General features: G+C 31.5%; 1 protein-coding gene across 1 annotated transcript; it reads right to left on the minus strand.

Moving 5' to 3' along the window:
* Positions 1 to 11,721: 11,721 nt before the first annotated feature.
* On the minus strand, positions 11,722 to 12,093 carry LOC121779798 (glutaredoxin-C9-like). The gene has a single exon (XM_042177229.1). The coding sequence runs from the start codon at positions 12,091 to 12,093 to the stop codon at positions 11,722 to 11,724; it is 372 nt and encodes a 123-aa protein (XP_042033163.1).
* Between the last annotated feature and the right edge of the window lie 10,211 nt (positions 12,094 to 22,304).

Consider the following 22,304-nt stretch of genomic DNA (forward strand, 5'->3'; position numbering starts at 1 on the left):
ATGGGATGGTGGGGTGAGGTGTAATTCTAATGTCCAAATTTGATGTTACTATACATATTGATTGATTATATTTTATCTTTTTTTAGATAAACTTTACTTGGATTGAGATGTGATTGCTATTAAAAATTACAAAAAACTTCTTTTTTTTGTTTTTGTGATTAGAGTCCGGTTGAGTTAAGTAATAATTTTAAGAAATATAAAGAAAAGTTGATGAAAGATATAGTGGAGTGCGTATTTTACTTTTATATATTGCTATTGATTTTATAATAAAGTGTTAGTGGAATGTCATAACCTATTTACCATTGATTGAAAAACTGAACTGAGATTTATATTTGCAGACGGACCAAAATAGAAAATCAAAACTTCTAATGACGGATGAAGGGAGTAATGCTTTTTAGTTAAATTGCGATCAATCTAATAATTTTGAAATTTTGCAAATTAAATCAAAATTTTACTACAATTCGTAATTGCCCCATCAGATGACGCTCATTTAATAAGATGGCACTTATGGGGCTGATGTTGATTCAAGGTGAGCCTCAATACGGTTTCTGCATCGCACCTCAATCGTAAAACCAAAAATTCGACTTCCAAATCACACCCAATTTCATTAAAATTTAATCTTATGGGCATACAAAAATTATGATTTAATTCCCATTGAAAAACTAGGAGATTGGTCAGAAGATTTGATTTAAATGGCAATTTTTTTCGAATTACTAAAATAGAGCGGAACGTGGGTGAAGGGTAATTAAGTGAATGGGATATAATGTCGTTATCAAGGAAATATGGAGTATCAAACAGAGTAAATATTTAAATTGGAAAGCTTACAACTTTGACCCACTTTTCTGTCTCAACCGTAAAGGATGGACTTGGCATCATAGACCTGTCAGCTAATTTCTAAAATATTGTCAAAATTATTTTTTTGTTACCTTTATACTTATATGTACTTTGCCCATCTACATGTGCAAAACCAACTTCTACCTCACGTACCATACATGGAAAATCAGCTACCCTACAATTTACAATATATAGATCAATAGTTGTATGCCACATAAATTTTATTTTTGGGATCAAATTTAAGACATTTAAAATATTTGGCAATGTAATTTTTAACAAATATCAAATGCCCATGACCAAATGGTATTATTCTATGGGTGGATCACACCGCTAACAATGCAATTTACTGAGATGGGTTGGTTATTGTTTAATTTCGTGGATTTTTTTGTTTCTTGTTTTCGTACCATTTGATCAATTGGGTTTTAAAAAAAAATTTAGTTTGTTATGTTTTTTTTTTAATTAACTTCTATACGAAGGAGGAAATTATAACTGATGTCAAGATGGCTCGAACTCGGCACCTCATACATTAATGTCTAAGCTCCTTGCCGCTAGGACAAATGTGCTGGCACCGAAAAGAATGAAGTGTGAGCCACTTTTTTTTGGCTTTGTTCTAAGATTCAACAGAGTTGTTGGCTATGTTTGTTTCTAGCTTATATCTTTCTTATAATTGCCGAAATTTACGTATCTAGTAAATTATAATTGTTGCCTACTAACATTCATATATCTGGATTCTGGCGCTTATTTCACATTTTTTATATGAGAATCGAAACCCAATAGAGATCACGCAAATATGTTTTAATTATATTCAAACCATACGAATATTACTCCCTTCATAAAGTTTGTCCCATTTTTCCATTTCTGTCCGTCTCATAAAATTTGTTTCATTTAACTTTTTTACCATTATTGGTAGTGAACATCATATTACACTAACTCATTCCTACTCACATTTTATTATAAAACTAATATATAAAAGTAGGACACACATTCCACTAACTTTTTCAATTCATTTTTCATTATATTTCTTAAAACCCTTGTCGGGTCAAAGTAGGACAATATTTGGGGGACGGAGGGAGTATTTTCTTAAAATACAATATTATTATTCCCAACTATATTCCTCCCCAATCAAGCGCAAAGAAGGGGGATTTTTATTTTATTTTATAAGTATTTTAGGTTTATACATTAGTAGTAGTACTATTTATTAATTATTGGCAGCCCACGGAATAAACTCAAAACCGTGGTTTTCTATGGAGTAGTGTTTGTCTTGTAGCATCTGTTTGCTAGTTAGGTACGTACCCTATTTTTAATGTGACATATAATATCAATAAAATGGAGAAAAACCGATATAAAACACAAGTGTGTTTATGTAAAACTCTTACGTAATGAGAAAATCAAATAAAATAGTAGTACTAATATTCCATATAGTACTCATCATTAGGTTCATCATACTCTTGAAAAGGCTTTATAAAAGGTATGGATTATCCAAAAAGGGAGGGTTATCAAACTCATAACATAAGTAAGATTTCAACTAACACAAACTTATTTTAAGTGAATCAAACACTTTAAATTCTTAGTTTTACATTTGATGAGATGTTTTTTAACTTTGGTCATCAAATCACGAATTAAGGAGATTTTTATCGTTTATAATATCACGTCACTTAAATTTGTTTTGTGCTTCCATCATCTTAAACTATTGAGTCAGTTTGCATCGCATCAAGTGTGAAAATGTCTTGTTCTTAGGAGTTGCTAGGGTAAATTGACTAAGAGCATCCACTACGCTGTCCCCCCACCGTCCCTTAAACTACTATTTGAGGGTCTTACTGTACTTTATTCCTCCGTCCCTTAATTAAGGGACGGAACCTGCAACGCTCCGTCCCTTAAATTACTATTCATTAAATTTTATTTTTTATTTTTTTTCCAACTCAATTCAATTAAAACAAACACACTTTATTAAAATTAAAACAACATTACAACATAAAATAAAAATACAACTTAAAATTAAAAAAAAAACATAATTAAAATCTTAAAAAAATAAAAATGACATAATTTAAAATACAATTTTATATGGACATTCTTGAATGTTTTATGTTTCACTTTCGATGTGGGACAAAATCATTCTTGGATGTCTCTATAAAAGAGAAACAACCAAGAATGATTTTGTCCCACATCGAAAGTGAAACATAAAACATTCAAGGATGTCTCTATAAAAGAAGAACAACCAAGAATGATTTTATCTCACATCGAAAGTGAAACATAAAACATTCAAGGTTGTTTCTATAAAAGAAAAGCAACCAAGAATGACTTTGTCCCACATCGAAAGTGGAACATAAAACATTCAAGGTTGTCTCTATAAAAGAGAAGCAACCAAGAATGACTTAGTCCCACATCGAAAGTGGAACATAAAACATTCAAGGTTGTCTCTATAAAAGAGAAGCAACCAAGAATGAGTTTTATAAATTCGCAAGCCATCAAATATATGTGGGCTATTTCGAATTTCTTGTATTTAATTATTTGTAAAAATTGTTTTTAAATATAAAAACAATTTTTATAAATAAAAAGTATTTTTTTTAAAATTCGATTTTTTTTAAAAAAAATTGATTTATGACGACGCCCACTCGCGGGCCGGCGAGTGGGCGTCACGCACTACGCCGGGTCGCGCCACGTCGCCTAGGCGCGTGGCGAGACGACCCGTCGCTTGTCTCGGCGACACGGGACGCGGGACGGGGCGTGGGACGGGACGGGACGGGACGGGACGGCGAGCTGCAACGCGTCGCGTGATGGACCCGTCTCTCTGGGATGGGTCGCGGGACGCCAGCGCGACGCGTAGTGGATGCTCTAAGTCCTCATAACTTTTAAATTACCTAGGCGTTAGAGACCAATGTTTGTTTGGATATGCGACGCTCAGTCTAGTAATGTGGTTTAGTTTTATATTACCTTATGGGTTCTCTTTTCTTGCTATTTCTGACCATTAGGTATTAGTTTAAAGAGTTTATATTGTTAGCTACGTGGGTGTCTTTGGATTTGTTGTGTGTTGCAAGATCGATAGTACTATGGATTTAATATTATTGGACTAAGTTGTTGGTTATAGTTTGGTAGTTGGTTTTTATATAATTTGTTAGCTCTAATGTTGGTCTATTAGTTTATTTTTTATATTGTTTTGGTATCACTATTATTTGTATTATCACTATGTGATGGACTCAGCTTACCGACTTCTAATTTTAAACATTTTTTATTTATAAAAAATCAACGATTTTAATACCAAAGATTATGTTGTGCAAATTTTACCCACGTTTACATATCTATTACTGCATGTGCATATAGTCTTAGTAAATCACATGCTAATAAACATATACTCTCTTCGTCCGCCACTAGGAGTCTCATTTCTTGGCGACACGAGTTTTAAGAAATGTTAAAAAAGTGTGGGGAAAAAAGTTAATGGAATATGAGTATCACTTGTACTTATATTCGTTTTAAATGAAATGTGAGTGGAATGAGTTAGTGGAAGGTCGTGGGGACCCTATTACCATTTATGGTGAAAATGAACCGGTACTTTTATTCGCGGACGGACTAAAATGAAATAATTAGACTCCCTATTCGCAGATGGAGGGAGTAAAATACATAGCAAACGATTGGCTATAATTGATGCATTTGGTGAAGAGAAAATGAATCTAAACTATAGACATGTCTTGTCACATTCGAGACTCTCAATGTTCAATGGAGTGAAATTGTGGTAACTCTATCTACATTGAAATAAAGAAAATAAAAACAGTTCGAAGAAAAATGTGTAATACACGTCATTTTAAATTCCCAACTCTTCTAATATTATATCATTTGCTTCATTATTACTTGTACATACATATCATTTTGAAATTAATCTTATTTCTTTTATTTTTAAATCATCTATAGAATTTATTCATTTGTTTTAAGTTTTTCTTTCTATGAGATAAATCTCATTTCCCACCAATACACTTCAATCATTATTTATCTATATGTCTTACGGGCTGGGTCCACATTTTAAATAATGTGTAGGATTATTATTTGTTGAAACTTTCCATATTAAGACTTGGTATAATTTTAGTGGACTGCCCAACAGGATAAAAATAGCCTTTTTTTTAGGACGGGGTGAGTATTTTTCTTAATTTGCATTATTGATATTTGAATTTTAGAGTTTTTGATGTATAGATCTCACAATTTCAATTCACAACTCACAGTAATATGGAAGTCGAATTGGGATTTGCACTTCTACACCATGATTTGAATATTTACACGGTTGGACATTCGCGACTTGGACTCTCTTATAATAATTGCAAATGGTGAGAAAGTTATACTCTCTCCGTCTCAAGTTAATTGAGTTGTATTCTTTTTTAGTTTATCCCGATATAGTTGAGTCATTTTCTTTTTTGGTAAAAACTTTATTCTCTTTCTTATTTTACTATCTCTTCATCTATCTTACTTTATTCATTTTCTTATTTTACACTCTTCACTTTAATCTTTAATAAATTTATTTTTTAAATCTCGTGCCCAAAAGAATTGTTCCAACTACATTGGGACGGATGGAGTATTTACTTAGCATAATTTAAAATTCCTTGTATTGAGATTGATATTGTAGCTTAGAAAAACTAAAAGTTAATGCAATCTAAAATTCATAACACAATTATTACGACCTTTTTAGCACTATCAAGTTAAAAGTACACGATGAGTACGTTATGTGTAAGATATTCTCTTATGATCTTACCACATCAGCTTTTTGTTAATTTCTATGTAGCATGTCACCCATATACAAGGATATCTTTTAGCCCCTACCACATTTAAATTTTAATTTTATTGAATATTTTGCACCTGCTATTATGTGTTAATTCATTTTTTCTTTGATAAAAGTGACTATTTTTATGGCTTAACACAACATTTAACATCTCCAAACTCTTATCGAACACAAACATAATTCAAAAACATATTTTATACTAAACAAATATAAGCCAACAAAATTAAAACTTATGCCTTCATATTTTTATATTTATAAGATTAAAGTCTAAAATTAGTTTATTTATAATTAGGTTATGTGCTATTTTCCCTTGTGTTTTGTGATTATTGTCTGAAACTTCTCATCCGGCTTGAGTTGTTGTGAGAGTACTTCTTTCTAAATAGGATGGGCGGATAAAGGTAGGGTGTGTGGCCATGTGCTATACTTTTTTTTGTTTTTCTCAATTCATCCACAACCATTTCTTCAATAGTGATTTTGAACTTAAACAATTTATTTTTTCTATATGTACATGTTGGATTTTGTTAACATTTCTATTCGAAGTTCTTCTACATTAGTATTGCTTTAATGCTCGCTAATCTTTCAAGGGGTCTTCGTGAATTCTATTAATTTCGTATTATTCTTTACGACAACATAATTTTTTCCACCTTTAATGTGATTAATATTAACTAGTACTACTAGAATTTACTATTTACTAGTTTGCTTACATTTCTAAAGCTATTTTATTTGGATACACATGGTTTACTCTGTCACTTCATGGTTGAGGAAGTATTATCGTTGGAATATGGTAATGCTACAAAGCCTTGAGTTTTCTTTACTACTCTCTCTGTCCCACTTAAGATGACACATTTTTCTTTTTAGTTTGCCCCAATTAAGATGACACATTTACTTTTTTTAATAACTTTCTATCTCCAATTAATACACACAACTACTTTTTCTTACCCCTATTAAAATATTCATCTTTCTTTCCCTCTCTCTTTTAATACTTCCACCCATCTTTCTCTCTCTAATTAAACACATTAATCAATAACTCCTAAAATCTCGTGCCGGCCAAGAAATGTGTCATCTTAGCCGGGACGGAGGGAGTAGAACATATGTAAATATTCAATAAAATTATTTGTTTTGTACTTGCCTAAATCAAATTTGTTAAAACTCTTAAATCTTGTCTCACATCGACTTGGTAATGATCCTAGCTTATCTATATAAGTATGGATAATCCTCTTCGGCCCCTTATAAGGCCTTTTAATGGGTGAGTGGCTCATTTCTAATGTTGTATCAAAGCGGGCCCAAGTCGATGATTTATTTTTATTTTTTTTATTTTTTATTTTTAAATTAACTCCTATATATGAGAGGAAATTACAAATAAACTCCGAGGAAATTACAAATGATGTCAAGAGGGCTCGAACTCAGCACCTCATGCAATAATGTCTAAGCTCCTTGCCGCTAGGACAAAGGCTCATGCAATAAGTCAATGATGGATTTTATCTCTTTATTTCTTCTCTTGCCTACCCACGTGATGGAAGTCTGATGTGTCATTCCGGCCCACACGTGAGGGGGTGTGTTAAAACTCTTAAATCTTGTCCCACATCGACTTGGTGATGATCCTAGCTTATCTATATAAGTATGGATAACCCTCCCCCTTATAAGGCCTTTTAAGGGGTGAGTGACTCATTTCTAATAAAATAGATTCGAGAAACTAATGACTCAGCTGGTGATGGGACAAATATTGAAATATCAGTATATCATACTTATCATATACTATTTTTCGTCTCATAAAAATATGAACACTTTTCTTTTTTGTTTGTTTCATAAAAATATCACATTTCTATTTATGAAAAATTCTCCCAACTCATTATCCGTATAAGTACATCAATGTATTTACCATCTATACCACTAGGATTCACCATTAAATACTAATAATAATGTGGATTACACTATCAACTAACACTATTTAAACTACCATTCTTCTCATCTCTCTTATTTTTATCAATTATTCATTCATTTTCGTGACATCCCAAATGTTCTTATGTTTATGGGAAGGAGAGAGTATAAAATATTGAAACTTTGTTACTCGTATCTTAATTTTCAATGTAACATGATACAGTACTAGAAAGTTACAATATGGTTATAATATAAGTTCTTGTAAACTGCAGTGTACCAAAAATTCGATATATATCGTATAAATATGGTATGTATTGACTTTTCGGTATACCAATATTAGTATATACGATAAATACAATATACCTGTATCATCCCGCCAACTAAGTTAAACAATCAATCTTGTTTATCTTCATACATTTCTGGAAAGAAAATCCATGAAATCAAGAAAACCTAAACAAGGTATCCAATTCCCATCAACTAGATCACAGGTGATCAATAAACCAACTGGAGTTTTAAAACAATTTTTTTAATAAAAAATTACACATGAAAACGTACATGTTTGCAGAGATTGGAATTCATGGGCCAATTTGATTATTGATTAATTTTGTCTTTTTTTGCTCCATTGTTTTCTGTGCAACTTCGAAACGACGAATCTCTAGTCATTGTCAATTCATTATATGATTGAAAAATGATTAAAGCAAAACCATGTTCTAAATAAGTTAATTACCTTCGACCAGTATATACGTGGTAGTGAAACTATTGGCTAGTTTGGTTTTTATATTTCCATAGTTGATTGTTTCAATTAATCACTTAATTTAATTATCTAAGTGGTTTCCCCCGTGATTATTCTATTACTCCTAGCTCATAATTTTGTTAAGTTATTTTCTAAAAAAAATGATGAATTAGAAACAATGATTGTTTGGTTTATTTTTTAGCAAATGAGAAATTAATTTGATTTCCATTTATTAAGAAAATAAGGAAATGATCTAATTCTAGAAAAGTGGAAAGTTACGTAAATTGTAGGATTGACTCTCTTCATGGTATGCTTTTCCACATAACCTAGTATTTAAAATACGTCAATGACTCCCCTTTTCTTTTTCTATGAGACTATGATCATTTGAGTCTTGAGAGATTATATATCGATTCGTTTAATTAATATTATGATTTTAATTGATTTTGTATTCGATTTGTATATGCGCAGTTAGAATTAAATCAATTTGGGAAATCAAATAATCAAACACTAATATTAGAAGTTCATGTATAGCAGTGGCGGATCCAGGACCCGAAAATGGCGGGGGCGGAACTTATATTTAAATATTAAATATTTAATTTAATATTATTTTTAATAATAAAATAAATAAATATTATATTAATATTTAAGTAGCACTAGCTTCATTAATAAAATATAAACATGCTTCAGCTTGCAAATATGTATTATTCATTTTAAAATATATAAATATAAACATGCTTTTGCTTGCAAATATGTATTATTCATTTTAAAATATAAAATTATTGTAAATATATGTACATTTTAAATCACTGTAAATATTATATACAAAAGTGATATAAGTAGAGCACTAAATATTTATATTTCAAAAATATTTAAAATGTTTATTTTGTTACATAGAGAATAATTAAGATGCATGGATCAAATTATAAGTACTATAGGATAAAAAAGACTTTAACACAAGATTAAAAATGATTTTAACTAAAGAATAAATATAACAAATAATATATGCAACTTAGTAAAAGTTTAGATTACATAAAGTATTTAAAGGTATTATTTTGATAATAAGAAGAAATATGAATGGATAAAATAAAAAATGAAAAATGAAAAAAAATATGTTTTTGTTGAGGATTGAACCCTAGACATCTTAGTTAAAAATCCAACAACCAAACCATTAAACTACTACATTTTATATGACATTTATTGAAAACAAAAATATTTCTACACTCTACGGAGGGGGCGGATATGCTATTTTCGGCTTGATTCAATGAAAAATTTAGGCTCTCCGGACGGTCGGGTAGGGGCGACCAACCCCACCTGCCCCCCTGGATCCGCCACTGATGTATAGTCAATTTTGTTGGAGTATAGCCATATGTAAGGTGGTTTCACCCAATGCTCATCCTTCAAGTTCCACAATTTAATTATTCTTTTTTTCTTGAACACATTTCAAAAATAGATGAAATAGACTTACGAGTTGCGTATGATCATACTTATATTCTTGAATTATTGTAAATGAATCAAAATGCGAGCAACATAATCCAAGGGGTATAACCGAGTGGCATGAGACTCGTTCATCATTAACCAAATGTTCAGGGGATCAATCTCTATCTTTTGATATAGAGCAGTTTTAAATCCTTGGGTCTGTTTCACCCTTCAAGTGGCCTATAAATTAGCACATGGGATAGTTACTGGACCCTTTGGTCGGTGAATATCCTTGGTCTCATACCAACAAATATGAACTTAGATCTCGTCTCAATAAAAAAAGCTCATTATATGTAAAAAGTAAACCCTTTTTTTGTTATTAGAATATAGTATCCATCAGCGAATTCAGTAAATCTTTATATTGTTTTTTTTATAAGAAAAATATATAGTAAAATCGGTAAGGATTCAATTCCTACTAACAAGATTTTTGAAATTTAAACTTAGAGCGTTGAGACAATGTATAAGATATATTTTAATCTAATAGTATTAATAAATTTATTCATGTATGCATATCTATATATTTACATTCTATATATTGACACCCGTAGCTAAAAATAAAATGTATTTCATTCATTTATTAAATATAGGGGAATTATATACCTGTACGGCTTACTGCATTTCTAGATGAATATTTCATTACCAAAATTAAAATTCCCACCAACTCTACTTAAACCAAGTAAGTTAGAAAAAAGTATCACTGGAATTACTATTTCAAGAAGAGCTGTTCAACCTTTTTAAAGAATTGGCTATAAATAATATTTATACTATTTAGAAATCATATTCAATTTCCACCCGCAAATACAATGAAGTATGTTGAAAGGTTTTTAAATTATTGTTTTATACTTTTTTCGGATGGTGACTTCACTTTAATGTTAGTCAATTTTATATGAAAGAATTAACTAAAACATGTACTACTCCGTTACATAAAAAGAGAAATTTCAAAATCCCTATCTCTCTATGGTCCAAGCCTTCACACCATCATAACTCTATTTCTCTTCCTGATTAACTACTATGTTCAATACTGGATTAGACATTTTCTCTCCAATTAATATATTAAAGGTCCGAGTCACCATGATCACAAGGCAATTAAACGAAATCATTATTGATTTAATTGTTTAAAAAAAACTAGAAAAGTCTATAAATTTTAAATTTGTGACTGGAATATTATATATATCCAACATGACTATATATAAATATGCTTCAGTAAAGTTTTTCTTCAATTAAAATTCATAAGAGTATATGATGGGCCAAGTCTAGTGTTTTACATAATAATGTGTTGAGTCTACTGCCTAAAGTCATAGTACCATTTGAAAATGAACACAGGTAATTAAATTTGATAATTTGATAGTATATCATTTTTTTTATAATTTACTCTTAACTGTTTGGGGGATGATTCTAGTTTTTTCACAGCAAAATATTTATTAATAGAGAAAATATAATCGGTGTCATGCATGGAATGAAGATATATCCAAAATAATACTGTAATGGACGCTTAAAAACCTAATGAATCTAAAAAAATCAGTTACTATTCACCCATACAAAATTCCATGTATTTATTACAATCATACTAGCTTTTATTTAATTTTTATTTTTAACTATAGTTTGGCACTTACTCTGTCCCACCTTAAATAATTAATAGTAGTACTAATATATTTTTAGCACGAGATTTAAAGAAATAATATTTCAAATAATACTGTAATTAACATGGTTTTGGAAGGTCTTCTACTATTATATAGTAGATTATAGAATGCAAATTTCACAGTAATGGCAACATGAGATACTATATATTAGCGAAAAGAAGGAATAACATGGGCAGATTTCACAATGATTTTTTTTAATTATCACATATTTCATCTTCAATATTAAGCACACGACCTACATAGTTTTGTAATAAAAGGATATTAATTAATAAATTGGAGCTCACAATCATAGGCACAACAAGGAAAGATTAAGGATTGACTAATTTGTAGAAATTATTTAAAATGGTTAACCCACATTAAAAAAAAATCCAACCAACAATTTTTTCTGCACCCGCCACTGCTCACAACCACAATCCTCCAGCTTGCTTGAGCAACGGCCTGAGCTCCTCCCTGATGAGCGTGGCGATAACCCGCTCGATCCCACCAAACCACCGGCCCCCAACGAACACGGCCGGAAACTGCATCAGCACCCCGCCACCCGACTCCCCCAAATGACGAGCCAGCTCGTCGACGTGCCTCTCCTCGACCTCGCACACGTCCGGGTTGGCGCCGACAGACTGGAGCAGGCGCCTCACGACGAAGCTCATGCAACAGCCTCGTCGTGCCACCACCACCAAGGGGCTCTCCTCCACCATGATCTTGCACTCGGCCGCTCCGGCGGAGGAGGAGGAGAGCCGCCGTTGCATATTCTTGAATTCTTGACCTATTGACATACCTAGTGTTGGATGCAGATTGAGTTGCATGCGTCATTGGTTTTGGTTTGTTATAAATAATTGGGTAAATGCTCCTATGTCCTAGCTATTAAATTCTACTTGTTGTGGCATGTTTTATCTACTCGATCAACACATCAATATTGGATCCACGTAGATACTATATAATAATAATATCATAAAAGATATGGAAAGGGCTGAAAATTTATAGCACCAAAGAAACTTTTTTTTACCTAATAAACCAAGTAATTAATGCAATACTCCCTCCGTCCCCTAAATATTGTCTCACTTTGACCCGACACGGGTTTTAAGAAATGTAATGAAAAGTGAGTTGAAAAAGTTAGTGGAATGTGAGTCCTACTTTTATATACTAGTTTTATAATAAAATGTGAGTATGAATGAGTTAGTGGAATATGAGGTCCATTACCAAAAATGGTAAAAGTGAAATGGGACAAATTTTGTGGAATTGGTGGAAATGGAAAAATGGGACAAACTTTCAGGGGCGGAGGGAGTATAATATGTTTGTGAAATAAATATGGAAGTTTAGGATGAGAAGATAATCAATTTTAATCTAATAGACCAAGTAGTTAATGTAGTTAATTCTTTATGGGTGAATCAAGTTATTAATGTACAGTAATATTTTATATGCTTGTGAAATAAATATGGAAGTTGGGATTGAAAAGATAATCACTTTTTTAATCTAATAGACCAGGTAATTTATGCAGTTCCTTATAGGTAAATTCATAGAAAGTTTGTCAAATTTTGATTTATCTAGCAATTTTGAAAATCAAACAAGAAAATTATGAAGTTTAGAGTGGTTCTTAATGGAGTATCATCATATGGTGATTTTTTTGTGAAATTGTATTTTATGACAGCCGAAAAATCATACTATGTAAATGTCACCACCGATGAATTAAACATTGTTGTTTATTCATAAAAAATGACATTTTTTTAAAATAGGAACAATATATTACACATAGACTATCAGAATTTTTCACAATAGGATAGTCGAGAATAAATCTAAACATCATGGGTTTTTTTAACTGATTTTCAAAATTGTAGTATCAATAAAGATTTGACATATTTTATGGGGTTTTTTTGGAAAAACACATTTTTAAGTCCTTATGCTATTATCATAAATTTCATCGGGTCCTTGGACAATTTTTCGTTTTAATATGTACTTATACTTTTATCACAATTTTCAGTAGGTCCTTGTACAATTTTTTCATGTTCACGAGAGTCCTTTAACTTTTATCTTGGGTAACATACAATCCATATAAAATGAAATTTAAGGAACTTTTTAACTTTCCATTATTTAACTTAACATAGTCTAGAAAGATAGTACTACTATTTTTTTACCTAGTAATCTCACTAAGTGGGAGAAAATATAAAATCTATAACCGTTGTGATTGAAAATTAAAATCGAAGCATTTAGAAAATCTATAACCGTGGTGATTGAAAATTAAAATCGAAGCATTTAGAGAAGAACTATGCAAATGTATCAATTGACGATTTATATTTTAAAATATACTATAGCATGCTTGCATTAATTTATACTGAAGTAATTGACTGAATATTAATATTCATAGGTTAAGTTAAACAATGGAAAATTAGAGCATTAGCAATGGGGCGCCCTAAGACGCGTCCTATGGCGCCACGTCAGCAGTTTTATCCTCCTACCTCCTTACCTGCAGTGGGGCGCCCTAAGGCGCGCCCTATGGCGCGCCACATCATCATTTTATTGTTTTGTTTAATTAATTTAACTGTTTTCAAATAACAAGTAACGAGTAAATAAAAAACGGTCTAAATAACAAACGGCGAAGTTTTAATAAAAAAAAGTTACATCATTGAACTAATAAAAATAAAAACTAAGTCGGACCAATTCCTAACTTCCGACGCAGCTCATCGAGTAACGCCCGGAGATATTCGGTTTCGTCGGGGTCGGTACATTTCTTGAGGGCCTTGTGCGTCTGCAACATCGTCATTGCCATCGACGCTGTTGCTAACGACTCAAACACGGTGGCCGTCTGGGTCGGGAGCTCTACCAGGACCGGAGCTTGGGTTGCAGCGGTCGACGATGAGGTCGCGGTCGCCTTCCCCTTGGCCTTCGCAGCCTTGACGCCGGGAGGACGCCGGAAGGACACCGGTGTGCCGGAACTCCCTTCATCCACGTACGTCCGGTTGAGGTCAACCGGGTGACTGCCGCTGCCGCTGCTCGTGTAGTCACCAACTTCGGTGACCTTAGTCCTCTTCGGCGCACCAGTGTGCAGAATTCCACCTTGGAACTTCTGTTTCTCCCTCAAGAGCGCCCAGATGGCCTCGTGCTTGAAATCGCCGAACATCGACCGGTACGACAACATCGCTTTAGTGCGCACGTCGCTCGCGCTCTCGCCGCTCACCTGTGACCGCGTGAACTTCTCGCACTCCGTCCGCGCCCTATGGCGCGCACCCGCAATGGGTGCGGACGATGGATGGCGCGGACGATGCGCGCCATCGGGCGTGCCATCGTCCGCCCATTGCGGATGCTCTTAAAAATTTCGCTAAATTTCATTAAAAATAGATTGCATGTTATCCAAGATAAAAGTAAAAAGAATCTACTAAAATGAAAATTTGTACCAAGACTTTATAAAAATTATGACAAAAATACAAGGACCTACTAAAGTAAAAAAATTGTACCATGAACTATTAAAAAATTAGAATAAAAGTACAAGTACGGTTTGCCTATTGTCTTTATTTACCATTAATATTCAATTGATGAGGTGGAATACGTATAACTTTTTATGGAATAAGAAGGATAACATTTAATGATGTGGTAACGTATACACGCTTTCATTTGCCACATAGACATAGTCGTTGACATACGCATTAAATATATTTTTGCTTAATTTTGAATCGTTGTAACAATTTATGTATTCCGGTTGGAAAAAATTCTAGTGTTTTCTAAAGTTAATAAGCAAATACTGTGACCTGTGTGACTATGAAAGTGAACCACCACCTTAATGAAATGAATGGACTATGTTCAAATTTGATTATTAAATTTATTTTTATAGCCTTTAAATTAGGCCTTTTATTGTTGTATTCAACATTTAATATAAAGTAACAACCGGAATTTTCATTTGAGATTTATTTCATTTCTTCTTTTAATTTGGTAGCTATGATAATTATTTCAGTTGTAAATACCATCGAACCAACGCAAGAGTTTCTGCATCTTTCCAATTAATCTTCGTTCCTACTTTTTTGTTACTTTGTTTATGGAATACGTTTTAATTGAAAACTTATCGTTAGTCTTCAATAATTTATATATTACCTTTATCGTTTGTTTTAAATTCTAGAACTAGCTAATATTCCAATTAATAAAAATAGCTGGATGCATGACACCGATAGTATTTCACTGTGTGGCAATTTTTTTAGCATAGTATAGTACAATTTGATTATTTATTAATAGAGTGAAGTTCATTTTGGTGTCCTAAATATATGGTTATTAATCGTGTTTTCTCCGGGGGAGGATCGGGGGTAATTGGCCATCCCTCCAACACTAAATTTGATGGATAACTTCGGTGGCTGCTATGGAACAGACGGTGGTGGAGGATCCATACATGGCGGCAATGGCAGACACTGGCGGCGGGTAGATGAGGAATTAGTATGGTTGCGGAGACAATGGAGCGACGAAGAAGGTGGCTATTAAACCCTAATTTCTTGTTTTGTTTTTTAAATTTTATTGACCTATATGTTTAGTATCAAAATAGACTTTAGTCTTTAACTAATTCAGGATTAACTAATTAGGTAAAAAAATTAGTTAATTAGCGTTAGCTGTTAGTTTTGTGACAACGCCGTCCAAAAAAAGGTGAAAATTATTATGTTATAACAATTACATTTTAAATATAATCCTAATCTAATAACTAAGATTTTATCTTAATTTGAGATTATTAATTAATTAGCAAATGATCCTATAAATACTACTCCAATGCAATAAAATTTGGTAAATGAGCTATATATATAGGGGTGCATTATAATGATAACCCCAATCTCCGTAATAACCCTATAACTAAATTTGGACCACACATTTTTAAAATCACGTGGTCTAGATTCAAACTTAGATTTACTTCATAAAAAAAAGCGCGGGGGTAAATATGTCATTTCGCTCATGATAAAATTTACGTATCCAAATTTCGCTCATTTAATTTCTGAATTTCGCTCATTTTATCAGTCAGTCAAAAGTATCATTTTATCAACTCAGAGTATCATTTTATCAACTCAGAGTATCATTCTATCCGGCAAAACTATCATTCTATGCAATAAACCTAACATATTTCATTTTATCATTTTATCAGTCACTCAAAACTCAAAAGTATCATTTTATCAACTCAGAGTATCATTCTATCCGGCAAAACTATCATTCTATGCAATAAACCTAATATAATCGGCACAATACATAATATACAAACCTACAAAGCAGTAAACGTATCATTTTATCAACTCAGAGTACCATTTTTATAAGGTTACTGTCATTTTATCCGCTTAGATTATCATTTTATCACGTAAAAGTATCATTTTATTAAACAAAAATGGCATTTTATACACCAAAAATACCTATCATTCTATCAGCTGAAAATATCATTCTACCCGGCAAAACTATCATTCTATCGGCTGAAAGTATCATTCTATCAGGCAAAACTATCATTTTATGCAGTAAACCTAACATTTATAAGCTAAAAGTATCATTTTATCAACTCAAAGTATCATTCTATCCGGAAAAACTATCATTCTATGCAATAAACCTAACATTTATCTTTTTATCATTTTATCAGTCAGTCAAAAGTATCATTTTATCAACTCATAGTATCATTCTATCCGGCAAAACTATCATTCTATGCAATAAACCTATCATTTTATCATTTTATCAGTCAGTCAAAAGTATCATTTTATCAACTCAGAGTATCATTCTATCCGGCAAAACTATCATTCTATGCAATAAACATATCATTTTATCATTTTACGTGATATTTGGCGAAATTCAAAAATTAAATGAGGGAAATGACAGTTTTATTCCCGTGTTTTTTTTTATGAAGTAACTCTAAGTTTGAATAGAAGAGTGTGAATAGAAGCCCCACTTCTCTCCACTGGGATCCTCCTCTCACACAAGGGCGGCGCCGGCGAGGGCGCGGCGGGAGGTGTTGAGCTCGGCGGAGGCTGAGGAGAGGAGGAAGAGAGGGGAGAGGAAAAAGAGTGTGAATAGAAGCCCCATTTTTTCTGAAATTAGAGTTGGAAATTTGAAGGAGACGATTGGAGTTGAATATGGTTTCCAAAAATGCCCTTCTTAATTACTTTTTATTTAGAACATGTAAAAATGGCTAAGCCATAAGATTAATTTGGAGTATTAAAATGTGTGGCTGAGATTTGTTCTCTAGTTATACACTTAAAATTAGTTATACTTTGATCACTCTCCTATATATATATAGAGAGAGAGAGAGCGTTGTGATCATATAATAACCCCTAAATATCGTAATAACCCTATAACCAAATCTGAACCACACATATTTTCTAATCTTGTGGTTGAGATTCAAACTTAGATTTACTTCATAAAAAAAAGCGCGGGGTAAATATGTCATTTCCCTCATTTAAATTTCTGAATTTCGCCAAATATCACGTAAAATGATATATGTTAGGTTTATTACATAGAATGACAGTTTTGCCGGATAGAATGATACTCTGAATTGATAAAATGATACTTTTGACTGATAAAATGATATATATTAGGTTTATTACATAGAATGATAGTTTTGCCGGATAGAATGATACTCTGAGTTGATAAAATGATACTTTTGACTGATAAAATGATATATGTTAGGTTTATTGCATAGAATGATAGTTTTGCCGGATAGAATGATATTTTTGACTAATAAAATGATAAAATGATATATATTAGGTTTATGCATAGAATGATAGTTTTGCCGGATAGAATGATACTCTGAGTTGATAAAATGATACTTTTGACTGATAAAATGATATATGTTAGGTTTATTGCATAGAATGATAGTTTTGCTGGATAGAATGATACTCTGAGTTGATAAAATGATACTTTTGACTAATAAAATGATAAAATGATATATGTTAGGTTTATTGCATAAAATGATAGTATTGCCGGATAGAATGATACTTTTGACTTATAAAATGATAAAATGATATATGTTAGGTTTATTATATAGAATGATAGTTTTGCCGGATAGAATGATACTCTGAGTTGATAAAATGATACTTTTGACTGATAAAATGATAAAATGATATATGTTAGGTTTATTGCATAGAATGATAGTTTTGCAGGATAGAATGATACTTTTGACTGATAAAATGATACTTTTGACTGATAAAATGACATATGTTAGATTTATTGCATAGAATGATAGTTTTGCCGGATAGAATAATACTATGAGTTGATAAAATGATACTTTTGACTGATAAAATGATATGTGTTAGGTTTATTGCATAGAATGATAGTTTTGCCGGATAGAATGATACTTTTGACTGATAAAATGATACTTTTGACTGATAAAATGATAAAATGATATATGTTAGGTTTATTGCATAGAATGATAGTTTTGCCGGATAGAATGATACTCTGAGTTGATAAAATGGTACTTTTGACTGATAAAATGATATATGTTAGGTTTATTGCATAAAATGATAGTTTTGCCGGATAGAATGATACTCTGAGTTGATAAAATGATACTTTTGACTGATAAAATGATAAAAATGATATATATTAGGTTTATTGCATAGAATGATAGTTTTGCCGGATAGAATGATACTCTGAGTTGATAAAATGATACTTTTGACTGATAAAATGATATATGTTAGGTTTATTGCATAGAATGATAGTTTTGCCGGATAGAATGATACTTTTGACTGATAAAATGATAAAATGATATATATTAGGTTTATTGCATAGAATGATAGTTTTGCCGGATAGAATGATACTCTGAGTTGATAAAATGATACTTTTGACTGATAAAATGATAAAATGATAACTGACAAGAATTTATTATGCATCCACACGATTATGCAGGCTGTCAAAACACAATTCAATTTACTCTATTCATGTTGAATCTAGTCCACAACCAATCCACATCAATATAAAAGACTCTGACGCCATATACGTACATACATACGTGTAACTGAACCTCGTACATCTGTATATCATGGGAAGTAAGATTATACGTATTTAAATGAGCGAAATTTGGATACGTAAATTTTATCATGAGCGAAATTCAGAAATTAAATGAGCGAAATGACATTACGTATTTTCCGGGCCAACCCTATTAAGTTGCTACTACTTTGAATTAAGGTAATTGCGGTTGAGGTAATCCATGAATTTTGGGCTAAATTGGCTTGCAACTGAACATTAGTGAATACTCCTACACTACAACGGGAGTTTGAATAGTGCTGGACTAATTCTATATGCAAAACTACGCAAAATTGTATCATTGTTCGACAATACGAATGCGAAGTTCATTAATTATGTTTTTGTTTTTAATTCACTAACATTTTTTCACAATATTCACTTGACACTCATAGGATGAATGAACCTTAACATGGATTTTTTTAAAATGAACCAAAAATAACATCATGTTATCCAACAATGACCTCCGTGTTATAGTTCTATGTTTCGCATTTAAAATTAATTTTGCATATAACACAACAGCTAGAACACGTGCTTCTATTTATAAACTACTACTCCTCGATTAATTTTGCATATAACACAACAGCTACAATTTACTCACTACCACCCTTACAACCCTCGATTTAAAATAGTGTTATAAATAGTTTAAAATACTCTCTCCGTCCCACAATGACAGTTACATTTTGCTATTTCGGTATGTCCCTCAATAATATTCACATTTCACTTTTACTATAAATAGTAAGTAGGTCTCACATTCCACTAACGCACTCCACTCACATTTTATTATAAAATTAATATAAAAAAGTGGACCTTATATTCCATTAACTTTTATAACCCACTGTACTTTACATTTCTTAAAACTCGTACTCACATCAAATATGGCTTCTATTGTGGGACGGAGGGAGTAGATTTATAGCATAAATGAAGTCCTCCTTAATGCAAATAATACCCCATTCCATTCTTGACTTTTATATACTCCTACATACGTATGGGAGTAAAGAAGATGCCAGCTGTTTTTAATCATGCAGTGTAGTAAAGAAATACGTATATGTATATTTATTAAGTTTTAAGCAATCAAAGAATCTCCACATGATGAAAGGTACGTGACATTTGCTTTGTCAGAAATGGTCAGTTTTGGATGAAAATTGGGAGTATATGTGAATGTAATTACCTAATACAAAAATCTGGACCCAACAATTGTAAAATTCTAGTAGTGGAGTACCATATTTTGCGTGTGGCGTTTAATGCATAATCTCACATGGCTTCCCGCGTCATATGTATGACTTATTGTTGTTGAAAAAAAAAATTTAAATTTCCAACTTCTTCAATTGGATACACTTTGTGCATCATAATATTTATTGGGTATGATAGTATAAATTATTGATATGTATTTATGTTTATATAGATAGGGTGTAATCTAATGATAACAGACATTGATAATTAATCAACACATTATATTAAAAATGTCAATATTATAATATGAGTATGTCAACGTAAATTTAATTAGATTATACATATTTAAATATCAACATAAACACAAAGTACGTCAATCTAAGTCTATGTTGACATACTCATATCACTATATTGACAATTTTAATATAATGTGTTGATTTAGTTACCAAAGTTATCACATTTTTAATAAAGACCAATGCCATCAAAATAGTAGGAGTTGGATTAATTCCCCTTTCAGTCAAGAAGTAAAAATATAGATTCTATCATATATACAGAAGGGGGGAGTTACATTTCACAAAATGTATACTAATTAGATAATTTCACATATTGATTAACATACATACTTCGAGCTATTTTTGAACATATATACTGCAACTCTGCAAGCTAGTTTTGAATAAAATGGTTTATGTACGAATTCGCTTCATACTTTGTGATTTCAGCAACAAATTTTTAAAGCTTATATTTAGTGTTATTTGAAAAACAACAACATAATATGTAGCTGTTTGATTTGGCCCTTATTCATTGTGTCACATATCATTTTCACAAATATTTGATAAAACAATGCTTTAATACTATTTTAATTATGAAGCCTAGCTAGGCAACGTTTTGGAACATTCAAAATTGACTAAAAGACTTATTTAATTAATAGGACATAAATATATTATTCCATTTATATAAGTCAAGACTTATTTAATTAATAGGACATAAATATATTATTACATTTATATACATATATAGAAATTTTGACATGTAATTAAACCAAGAGAAGGAGTACAAATGAAGTATACCTAGTGAGTTGTGGCTTTTCATCTTTGTTGTGGATGTTTGACATTTTGCTAGTAGTTCTTTGGTTTGTCGAGAGTTCTTTTTGGGATTGCTTTGTTTGCGGTGGTTGTAGGTTGTACTTGGTATGATGTTTTTGCGGCGTTTCTTTGAATTTGGAGAGCTTTAGTTTTTTATTCAAGCTTTTGTACTCCTTTGCTTACCACTTTTGAGTGGTTTGAGCCTTTCATTTTATAAAAAAAAGGAGTACAAATAATTATATATATTTTAAATCGAATTAAATTACGACAGTAAAATTAATTATAATCAAGTCTCACCTGTTCGATTTACACGTTTGTAGTTATATATATTTATTTATCTGAGTTTATTTCATTTATGTATCACTGATTTGAATTGATTTCAATTGCATGCATGCACATAAAATATGCTCTGACAAAATTAAAATAATAATAATAGAAGTTCAAATTATTATTACTATATAGAGTTGTAGAGTGGTGTATGTAGTTATAACACCATCCAATATACTTAATGTATTTTGATACAAATAAAATATAGTGCAGTTAATATGGGCAATAAACCTAAGTTAGGTTTCACAATAAATCCCTTTAATTGGCATGTGCGCAAGTCGATGTGACTAAAGTTCCTTGCGAGTCTAAGGCTATAATTATGGTACCATCCCTAGGTTAGTAAAAAATTAAATATGCAATTATCTATAGTTGGTTTGTGAGTTGAAGAGTTTTAAATACTCTGGATAAAAATATTACAATATCGCTCGAATTCTTGAAAAATTATAAAAAATTTA

This window comes from Salvia splendens, chromosome 2 (genome assembly GCF_004379255.2).
Source record: "Salvia splendens isolate huo1 chromosome 2, SspV2, whole genome shotgun sequence".
Classification (NCBI taxonomy): Eukaryota; Viridiplantae; Streptophyta; class Magnoliopsida; order Lamiales; family Lamiaceae; genus Salvia; species Salvia splendens.